General features: G+C 37.2%; 1 protein-coding gene across 1 annotated transcript in view; it reads left to right on the top strand.

Moving 5' to 3' along the window:
* The first annotated feature begins 27 nt into the window (after nt 1–27).
* The window catches only part of LOC134752913 (WD repeat-containing protein 7), a 162,002-nt gene continuing 150,196 nt past the window's right edge, over nt 28–11,833 (top strand). The window contains exons 1-7 of the mRNA XM_063688696.1: nt 28–196; nt 1,115–1,355; nt 2,236–2,349; nt 3,972–4,115; nt 5,783–5,848; nt 6,590–6,752; nt 7,766–7,898. Coding sequence (XP_063544766.1) covers nt 1,122–1,355; nt 2,236–2,349; nt 3,972–4,115; nt 5,783–5,848; nt 6,590–6,752; nt 7,766–7,898 — 854 coding nt within the window. The 5' untranslated portion in view covers nt 28–196; nt 1,115–1,121. The remainder of the gene's footprint in view (nt 197–1,114; nt 1,356–2,235; nt 2,350–3,971; nt 4,116–5,782; nt 5,849–6,589; nt 6,753–7,765; nt 7,899–11,833) is intronic.

Raw genomic sequence — 11,833 nt, 5'->3', positions numbered from 1 at the left:
ACCAACAGTACCAACGTACCAAAACTAACTGTCATGCAGCTGACTGTCAGCTGCTTGCAATCATAAAATTGATAATCGCAGTTTTTAATTAAAATTATTAAATTTGCTACTTGCTGATAACTTCTATTGTGGTTTAAATGGATGGCAATTGAGTGGGTGCATATTATTAGTGTTTCTCGGTGCCTAAACATCGACGGTACGTAAAAAATAAGATTAATCAATACGTCCTTGCGAAGTACTTGTGAGTTATTCTGCTAGATCTCACGTCTTATCGTTTTGTTATACAAACAAAACGTTTTCATGGGTAATTAAGTTGGTTATTTCCATGTCTAAGAGTAGTGAGAAATAAGATTATTCTACCTGTTACAATATAATTGTTAACATGCATATACATGTCTACACTAAAGTTGAACTATAATTGTTGCTGTTCTGATATTATAATTAAAATTTTATATATTAGATGTTGATAAGATATCTTAGTTGTCATTGCGTACTATATGTTTATAGTAATTTGTGTTTGCAATGTGGATTTAAATTGCATTGCTGCTTTTTCTGAGTAGGGAAAAAACATGCAGACTAGGAAATTCCCTAATACTGTATCTCTATAACACTGTAGTGTCATAAGTTATTATTCTACCCCCTTATTCATAAACGTCTACTAAAGTTGACAAGCCACTAATAATCGTTTGCCCCTTTCCGACGTATTGGTATGATGAAAAACTTTAGTAGACGTTTATGAATAAGGGGGTTTAGTGTTTACACCAAGTCACTTTCCTGGACAAATTTTTGTAGAAGTGGCAGTAAATGGTTATACTGTCTCCAGTTACCTAGAAATACAGTAGGTAGATAGTTAGCTAGAAGTACAGAATCTTTACCAACTTCACCGCATAGTGTATAGCTAATTTGTTAAAAATGTGTTAGCTGTTTTCAAAAGTGAACCAAAATAAAAATTTGAATAATGACCAAACATCTGGTTTTCCCCTCAAAAACCGGATGTTTCCTAAATCAATAAACTAAATTACTTATAGATGTTATTCCCACGACATTATATTTAAATCCAGCAAAGAATTGAAAACATATCACATATCAACCATAATTTTATTATACTTTTCAGCATCACCATGCCGGGCACAAATCTCATCGTGCCCGTTGTGCTCTGGGGCAAGTACGCCCCCACTCACTGCGTCTCAGCCGTATATCTATCCAGAGACCAGAAGACACTCGTCACAGGCTGCTATGATGGCCAAATCTGCATATGGGCCGTGGACCCGGAGTCATTGAAGATGACTCCTCGCTGCTTGCTCGTGGGGCATACTGCTCCGGTTACTTGTTTGTCCAGAGCTTCTATAATTCAGGTAGGCATTAACCATTCATATATGTGGTGGTCAAAAAAAGTGGGTTCAAACGTTGGTTATACTGTATAGAGAAAAAATAATTGTTCATATGTATTTGCATAAGATACCTGACCTGACATTTTAATTGTAATATTTAAGGAATTTTTATTAAAATACAATTTAAAATTAAATAAATAACTACCTAAACATAGAATATAAAAATTAAACTAACCTAAAACATTGTAATTAGATTATTTAGATTATTATTTTAAGTTAGTCTAAGATTTTGCATGCCATATTGTGGTAGACCATACATGCATGTAACACTTAATAGCTACACTATGTACCTATAACATCCCAATGACATGTAACCATAACAACTGTGTATGTTCAAGCAAAATAAATAAATTGAATTGAATTGAATTGATAGTGTACATACAGTTTTACACCAGACTAATCCCAATAATGCCTAGTGTCCCCCCTGGGTTAGAAGGTCAGATGGCAGTCGCTTTCGTAAAAAACTAGGGCCTATGTCGATTCTTGGGATTAGTTGTCAAGCGGACCCCAAGCTCCGGATTTTTTAACGTGACTGAACTTATCGACAGCTGAAAAAGTCGATAAAATTCAATGTTCCAACTCTATTGACGTTTGATTTTTGCCATGAGCAATTCCGCCCTCTGATTATAACACTGTGTAAGGTATACAAACCCTAATCATGACAAAAAAATAATTTAATTAACCTGTTATGAACAAATGAATAACTATGTCAGTTTATAAAAAAACTTTTTATTATTTGTTACCATGGTCACTTTTTACCATGGTGCAATAAACGATATTATGATTATGTTAATAAAATCATGCTTTAGGACTGATTCTAAGCAAATGGTTTACGTTTTTTCAGGATAACAACTTCATTGTGAGCTCCTCTGAGGCTGGAGAAATGTGCACTTGGGATCTCGTAGATGGAAAGTGCCGTGAGAGTGTTAAACTTTCTCAGATACACACTAACATACAGGTATGTAACTCTTGGATTAATTCTTCTTCTTCTGCTTCTTTTCCTGTTACCCCCTGCTGGGGTGTAGGGCTCGAATCTTTTTCCATTGACTTCGGTCTTGGGCAGCTTGGGTCACCTCCTCCCACCCCATCCCCAATACACCCTGCTCTTGCTCCACAAAACGACGCCAAGTAGATTTAGGGCGACCATGTTTCCGCTTGCCGGGCATCTTCCAGGTCAGGGCCACTTTGGATGTCAGGTTTGCTGAGGATATGCCCAATCCAATGCCATTTCCGCGTCTGTATCTCCTTGTGTACGGGTGTTTGTCCGGTTATTCTCCATAAGTGAGCGTTTGTGATCTAGTTAGGCCAAAAGATACAAAGGATATCTTGGATTAATTAGATTACCAAAAGCTTAAAACATTATTACTGTTTCAATTAAAGTGAATGGCATATTATTATCGTGCAATTAAAAATGAGGTTTATGTAATTAAGTAATAAAAGCAAAAATATTACAAATACCTATAATACATTGAAAAAGTCATTAAGGCTGTAGAAGGTGTGTGAGAGAAGTAATCTCTTAGGAGCTAATCCTACTAATATTATAATATTATTTAGTATCAGTTTTTAGTTTTTTTTATAGATGTTAGTTTATTTGTTTGTTCGAAAAACTAAGCTACCCAAATTACTTACTCCACGCAGAAGAAGTCGCAAGCAAAAACTAGTATTGAATAAATTGAATAAAATCACGCACTACGTGGTTAAATAATTATAATACTGTAATTATAAATTGGATTTAGTTTAAGACAAAAATGGAGATGGGCTGGACATTTGGCTAGATACAAGGACAAGAGATGGACCATACAAACAACCAAATGGAAAGGCCCACTGGGCAAACGTAACTCAGGAAAACAAAGAAAAAGATGGGTCGATGACATCATAGCAATTGCAGGAAATACTTGGGAGAACAATGCTACAGACAAAGAGAAATGGAAAAAGATGGAGGAGGCTTTTACCCTCAAGGGATCACACATCATAAAAACATAACAAAAGAAAAGTCAATTTTATAATAGATGTGCGAGAATCAAAGCTTAAATAATAATAATAATTATAAATTGGCATGTAATATGAATGATATTATAAATAAATTAATATGAATATGAATAAGTACTAAAGAAGAGGGAGTGGGGGTCAGTTTAGCGATTTATTCGGACGATATCGCGGGCAGAAGCTATTTAGAATAGAATAGAATAGAAATCATTTATTCAGACAACACATCAATACAACACATATATAGCAAATACAAGACAAAGATAAACAAAACAGTAGAAATATAGATGTGAAGCCGAAATGGTCTCCACTCAGCAATGCATCTGGCACGACTAGCGTGGTCAACGGCGCTGGTTTTCTGTGGAGCCAGCGGAGTGTGCGGGACAGCATGGTGCGGGACGGGACACGTTGTGGACGACGTGACATAATAATATTGAGTACTAATAATATAAATATCGAATTTATATATATATATATATATATATATATAAATATACATAACTTAACTGATGAGTAACTAAAGTACAAAATAGGTAATAATGACGATGACGGGATCCGGAATATTTGTATTTAAAATATTCGTATTGTTTTCAGGCATATCACATGTGCAACAGTGACGACTTACGGCTGTTTTGCAACGGCTACTACGCCGAGATCCTGATCATGGACCCGTTCTCATTGGAGATACTGTTCTCGCTCAGCTCCAAGATGAACCCGGATTGGATATCTGCTTTGCATGTAAGAATTATTAGTCTTTATTTACTTAAACATTATTGATCATAAAAAGAATACAAATGACAGACGTGCCTCAAGGTAATTTCTGTTTTTCGATTATAATTAGAAAACAAATCAAATGATTTTAATTTGCGTTATTTCAATTAGAAACTTCTATATAAATTATAAATAGAAATAGATGTCATATACGAAAGAAAAACCGGCCAAGGGCGAGTCGGACTCGCGCACGAAGGGTTGCGTACCATTAAGCAAAAAAACGGCAAAAAAATCACGTTTGTTGTATGGGAGCCCCACTTAAACTGTCTAGCTATCACGGTTCATGAGACACAGTCTGACAGACAGCGAAGTCTTAGTAATAGGGTCCCGTTTTTACCCTTTGGGTACGGAACCCTAAAAATTTACCAAGGCCTCCAGTGTCGAGGGCTGGAATCGAACCAGCGTGTCTACATTCGCGGCAGGTGCCTACCACCCAGGCCAGGGCGGCATGGGTCAAAGTTTCTCAAATATGCAATGCAAGAGTTCTTTCGTGTATGACAGTATGACACCTATTTCAGATTAGCGTCAACTATGATTGGCACTGGCGCCCCTAGCTGTAATGCTGTAGAATTACACCTTAATAAATATCATATTATTTATAAAAACTAAGAGAGAACATATATATCAACAGTTGGATTTTCGGTAGTGTGTATTATTTATCGCTATATTTTTTGTTTTAAGTTACCTATTCTGCTTTTTTTTGTTCAATGCCTGCACCTATCACTGTTTCTGTTTAGCCTGGTGGTTGACTGGTAGAGAATGCCTTTAGGCATTAAGTCCGCCATTTGTACTTTATTTGTTATATTGTGCAATAAAGTTTAAAATAAATAAATAAATAAATATCATCAACTGACTATATAAACAATCTGCTATAATTACCTAGAGCAGGGGTCATCAATTAGTTTTTTCAGGGGTCCTTTTCCTAGAGTTTATTAAATAAGGAAAAAATTAAATAGGTTGGCGGTCCGGATGCGGACCACGGTCCGCCATTTGGTGACCCCTGACCTAGAGTATAATTATTAGACCACAGATAAAGAAATTTTAAACGCGCCATGAAGTAGTGCACAATATTGTAGCCGCAAATTTGACTAATTTGGAACAGGCACAATTGTAAAATGTCTATTTTTCTTAACAAAGTATGAGGCAGCCCTAACAGGAAACTGTCTAAAGGGGCCCACTGACTATCAGTTCGCCGGACTATGGATCGTATAGAAAGGATGTCAATCTCTTATGGCAGAATTGTTGTAAAAGTGACCGCGTTAAGCTTTAAATAATAGTTCCTAATCTCTCCGGTGGCGCTAGTTAGGCTCTGGGACATGAGTGTAACATGAACCATATAAGGCAACAAATAGCCCGACCAAATTACGTAGGTTGTTTTTGGTAGTATTTCGGTGTATGGTGGCGCCGCCTAATTACTGTTTTTTGATGGACACTTTTCATGCATAGAGATTTGGCTCCTTTATACAGTCTCCATGCGCCGGACGATATCGGCCTATCAGTTAGAACAAAAATTTGACAGTTCCGAACAACTGACAGGCCGATATCGTCCGGCGGACTGATAGTCTGCGGGCCCCTTAAGTTTTAATCATACTTTTACAATCATGGTATTAATGAGCTTTTTTCATTTATTTCAGGTGCTTCGACCATCTTCGAGGAAAGACGACGTCGTTTTGGCTATTTCTATTACTGGGACGGTTAAAGTAAGTCTCTGACCATATTTCAAAGAATCATACTAATTTACTTGAATTTCGGCTTTAACAGTGTGGGTTAAAGTTCAAATTAGATATAAGTTTCGAAAATATACGATCCTATACACCGTGGGATCGAATAACCCGACAGATTTTAAAGGTATGTAAATTGAGGCTAAAAAGTCATACAAAGTTTTCTGAAATCGGTCTTGTCTTAGAGATAATGACAATTCTTGTGAACATTTGTTTCTGTAATAACTCTATGTGACTTTGGTTTAGACATACCTACTGACAGATATTAATGTTTTAAAGGAAACTAATTTTTTTCTGTAAATGAAAAATAAACATACTTACTCTTTCTTTGTAATGTTTTTTTGGTTCGCCAAGATGTAAAAATAAATAACGTGTCGTGTGCAGAAAACACACAAAAAAAGCCGAATTTGACCAAAAGTCATATGTGGTATTTTCTATAAAAAGGGACCTTATTGTCGATGGCGCTTACGCCATTATTAACGATGCTCCGATATAAATACAATGCCGCGCGACGCTGTGCGGCGTAAGCGCCATCGACAATAAGGTCCCTTTTCATAGAAAATGCCCCATATGTAACATGTTTTGCTTCTTATGACCTCAGGAATGCGTGGTTGAAGTTTGTCGGGCTACTCGAGCCCAAGGTGTATATTTTAATTTCATTACGCGATATATCTGTATTTAGATTTATTTCATTACTAAGTGTTTTTTTTTCATTCACAGGTATGGTCCCTCTTAGGCCACGAGAACAAGCAATCCGAACCGATATACGAAAATGAGTCGAAGCAGATTCGCTGTCTCAACGCGTTATCACTCAACTGTTGTGCTTACAACCAGCGGACAGTGCTCATAGTGTGTGCGAAGTACTGTCAGATATATGACGCCGGTAAATAGACTAGTGGTAGATTTAAAATAAGTCAAAGCAGATTCGCTGTCTCAACGCACTGTCACTCAACTGTTGCGCTTACAACCAGCGGACAGTGCTCATAGTGTGTGCGAAGTACTGTCAGATATACGACGCCGGTAAGTAGACTAGTGGTAGATTTAAAATAAGTCAAAGCACACTCGCTGTTTCAACGCACTGTCACTCAACTGTTCTATAACCAACGGACAGTGCTCATAGTGTGTGCGAAGTACTGTCAGATATATGGCGCCGGTAAGTAGACTAGTGGTAAAAAAAAAGTCGAAGTAGATTCGCTGTCCCCACACACTGTCACTCAACTGTTGTGCTTACAACCAACGGACAGTGCTCGTAGTGTGTGCGAAATACTGTCAGATATATGACGCCGGTAAATAGACTAGTGGTAGATTTAAAATAAGTCAAAGCAGATTCGCTGTTTCAACGCACTGTCACTTAACTGCTGTGCTTACAACCAACGGACAGTGCTCATAGTGTATGCGAAGTACTGTCAGATTTATGACACCGGTAAGTGTTAACACACCTCATACAGGTAACAACAGGCGATCTTATCGCTTAAGACCGATCTCTTCCAGACAACCTTTGGGTAGTGAAGACAATGAATTTAGAAATAAATCTGATATGTAAATACTAGCTTTTGCCCGCGACTTCGTCTGCGTGGAATCAGTAACAGCAGCTAGAGTAAGTATAGCGCCTGGATAAAGTGTAATAGCAATCATTCAATTTGAGCATAAGCTTAATTTCTTGACATCAATTATCAGGCAATTCATTAAATCTCTCAATGTCACCCCCCTTTTCACTCTCTTTTGGGATGATTTCCCACATAAAAACTATCCTATGTCCTTCCCCGGGACTCAAACTATCTCTATGCCACAACTAAATCGGTTCAGCGGTTACAGCGTGAAGAGGTAACACACAGACAGACAGACTTTCGCATTTATAATATTAGTATGGATAGAAATGTAATGTTACGTTTCCAGGTGATTTCTCCGTCCTCTGCTCTATTCAAGCCCCTAGTGGCGAGCGCTGGATGTCGGGTGACTTCCTCGCCCCTGACCGCGTGTTAGTTTGGTCTACGGAGGGCAAGGGGTACCTCTACAGGCTGCCCGCAAAGTACGTATACACGTATACTGACTAAAGTAGAGATGTATTGCGTTATTCATAAACGCTTTACTGGCCTGAATTAGCTACGAATCGTTTGTCTTTGTCTGTCATTTTGACTTATGTATTTTTAAGGGATAAAACATAATTTAAAATAATCAGGCCCGTAAAGTTTTATGGATAAGGGGGGTAGTGCATAATCCTTTACCATCGTATTTTCACGGAAACGCACGAACGTGTTATGCTATTTCAGTCAGTCTCAGTATATTATGGTAGATCTATCAGTAGGTAATCTATTAATCTGTGGACGATGTTGTTGGTCTCACACTATATGGGGCATTTTCTATGAAAAGGGACCTTAGGGGGTGCGCTTACGCCGCACAGCGTCGCGCGGCATTGTGTTTATATCGGAGCATCGTTAATAATGGCGTAAGCGCCATCGACAATAAGATCCCTTTTTATAGAAAATACCACATATTATTCTTTGTACTCTATTTCTGTGCCTAAACCCTGTGTGTTACTGTTTTTTGTCCAAATAAATTGAAAAAAAAAAAAAAACGTACTGAGGTTGATTGAAGTAAGTACGAATACGAATGAATGAATACGAATGTTTCCGAAAAATACGACGGCGAAAGATTATGATTATTCTGTAAAGAGGGATAACAGGAATAGGTGACGGTGATTGAGATAAGCCATTTTTAAATTGCGTGCTTTTGCAAAGCATCTGCTCGCAAAGAAAGGGGTTATACACAGCGAGTAGTTTCACATCTCTTGTGGAAATAAGCTAAGTTAAGGGCTATAAATCCTAATTTTCTGTTTGGACCCTTACCCGCAAAAAAAGGTATTAGGTACTTTTCTCTTTACCTGTGAGAACTTTTTTCTTTAAAATGTGTGTATTACTCGAAGTAATTTTATAACGTAATTGCTACTATTGTCGTGTTTAAGGCTGTTGCATCATAATATCATTTTAGAAATGGGCGTGAGTGTTCTGAAGCAGGGCACGCATTTTTAAAATGGTTTATATCTACTAATATTTACTATGGAAGGTCTTTGGGAGATTAACGACTATGAATAAATAAAATTAAACCAAGTTTTTGTAACCAAGCAAATCATTTAAAATATGGAGTTGGTAAAATGGCCTGTATATTTTTAAAATTGAACCCTCTCTCATTGTGACAAAGTTCAAAATCATGTGGGAAATATGTTCCCTCTGCCTGATAAAGGCTTAAATTAAAAGCAACTTGAAGCGTGTACCTGTCTATACAACAATAACTTAAACAGAAATACTTAATTTCAAAGATTGTAGTTCATTTCTGTTCATTCCCTTCTAGACTCTAAGGATTCTTGTACAAAAAATCAATTTGTCTCTCAACGACCTTCCTACCTAACATCGTATCGTCAGCTAGCATATTAGACTTGCTAGACTGATGTACATTCGAGAAGCAAAACGATCGTGTGTAAAGGACGCTTAGCACCTGACCCGCCTGTTCTTATCTCTATCGCACGCGTGTAATTACATTGCTGTCTCGTCCATGATGACGGCGTCCATCATGGCGGACTGTGCGAGTGAGTCAACAATATAATTATGCGCGTCCAAAAGAGATAGAAACAGGCGAGTCAGTGTATGAAATTTGTCGTCCTATGTGTCTTTTCTTTAGTAGTTTTGGTTGCGGAGGTGTTGGTTTTTGTGTTAGGTTTTAATGTTGGCGGAGGTGCTGGGATATGAGACAAAACATTTGAAGATTCATACAGTGTGGAAATATGTATGGGCCCTGGAGGGAAAGTACCTCACTTTACTTAAAGGGACATTTTTTTTTGAAGAAACAACACTGCATTCAAAGATTTTTTAAATTTTCCTACCTCTCCCGGGAATCGAAACGACTAAAACTTTAATAAAATACTTAATATGCGATTTTATGGATATTTTGTACGACAGACGAGAATTTTAACATTAACTGTATCGACTAGTGGAATAAAATAGCAAGTTTTTATTTTTAGTCTGTTCGATTCCCAGGCGATACAACCAGGCGATGCGCGCTCCAGGCAAACGAGCTCAGGATACCGCGGGTCAACCAGAGGTCCCACATTAAGATCCCCACAGTCGAGCGCAGGCCTGCCATTCTGCCTTTTGTCAGGGGGGTCACGGACAGGATCAGCCACATCTTGAAGCGTGCTTCTATAAAAACATATTTCAAGCCAATGAAGAAGATGTCACAATTCCTGAGGCCTGTAAAATGCAATACCCCTCTACAGACTGCAGGAGTGTACAGGCTGGACTGTGAGTGTGGCCTATCATATGTCGGGCAGACGAAACGGAGCATTTCCACTCGGGTGAAGGAACACATAGCTGATGTCAAGCACCGTCGACCTAGGTCTGCTGTCTGTGAGCATGTCATGGATAAAGCCAATCACTCAATCAAGTTTGATAAGCCTCTGGTTCTTGCCAAGGAGAAGCGTTACATACCCAGAATGCTGCGCGAGGCCATTGAGATTAAGAAATATCCAAACTTTAATAGGGAAGATGGCTTTTCTCTACCACCAGCTTGGGATCCTGTAGTCCACCTGATAAAGGAGCAAGCGAGACATAGACTGTGAGACCGTAGTGTTGGATGATGCTGGACATTCTGATGTTTTGAAAAGATGTGTCCCGCCGAGTTTGTTGCCGGTCCCATATTGGGATACCCTCCTACAATTTAGGAGGGAATTAAATCTTCTCGGGTCCGTGGTGTAGGGTTGGAGCCGGCATAGTTTATTTTTATCGCGTATATATATATATCTTTACTTGAAAAATAATTATAGTGTATAACTAGCCTTATGAACCGATTTTGCATGTACAACCAGCCTTAAAGTTTGTAGTCTATGATTGTTCATTATTTTAGTATGTGGGTATTTTTGCATTTTGTAATTTTTCCTCAGTCACCCGTTGACCACGAACGCTGTAAAGAGTTCGAAACGTCGGGATGTATTATAAATTCAATATACGCGATATAATCCGTTTTCATAGTTTTATTTCAAATTGAATGCAGTTTTGTTTCTTTTTAAAAATAAAAGAATGTTTCGTTTAAGTAACAATGAGCTAGCTGAAGGTTTTAAGGTACTTTTTCTCCAGGGCCCATAATTTTTTTCCACACTGTATAACTTTCTCAATTATCGTCTTTAGTTAGAGCTCCACCATGAAAGGATTTTTGGGAATTTCGCGAAACTCAAATCGCCGGAATCTTTTGTTGTAATATTTATTTATTTAATGTGATGGCACGTCATTTTCACTTTCATGGTATTCATATTTAATTATTTATTTAAAAATTAAGCATGTTGCGCATTTGCTAATAAATCCTTGTTTTTACCTCCGCAACTAAAATTACTAAAAAAGATTTTATATGTTTAGTTTTTCACATTCAATTGGCATGAATTCATGATTGCAGTTAAAATAAATTTCCATTCTAGATCTCATCAGAGCACAAATGGCCTCTGTGTGTATATTTTACAACATAAACGGCAAATAACACAAATTATATTCTTAATAAAATGTATATAATATATCATTTTAGTCATAACTACTTGCTACTTTTTTTTACAGATTTAGATTTAGTAAAATTATTTTTTTTACGTACTTTAACTTTGCTTTATTTTGGCCTTGTAAGTTAAAACGTTTTTAATCCATGATATATAATTATATTACATTTTATTTTACATTGTAAATATATTACAAATATTAATTTGTGTTATTTCGATCGCATTTAAAGGAGCTTGACTTTTATAAAAATTCAACGAATTAAAGGAAAAATTAATCATTCTATCGCTAACATGCACGTTCTCAAAAATAATAAGCTCCTTTCATGTTTCATTAATAACATTTTTGACGAAAAATGCTTGAGATTATCCTCAATATACTTGATGCTATCATTGAACTGTTATTACTATGTATAAAACCGGCACAGAGAACCAGA

The sequence above is a fragment of the Cydia strobilella genome, chromosome 25 (assembly GCF_947568885.1).
Source record: "Cydia strobilella chromosome 25, ilCydStro3.1, whole genome shotgun sequence".
Taxonomy (NCBI): domain Eukaryota; kingdom Metazoa; phylum Arthropoda; class Insecta; order Lepidoptera; family Tortricidae; genus Cydia; species Cydia strobilella.
This window is presented reverse-complemented; position numbering and strand designations above follow the sequence as displayed.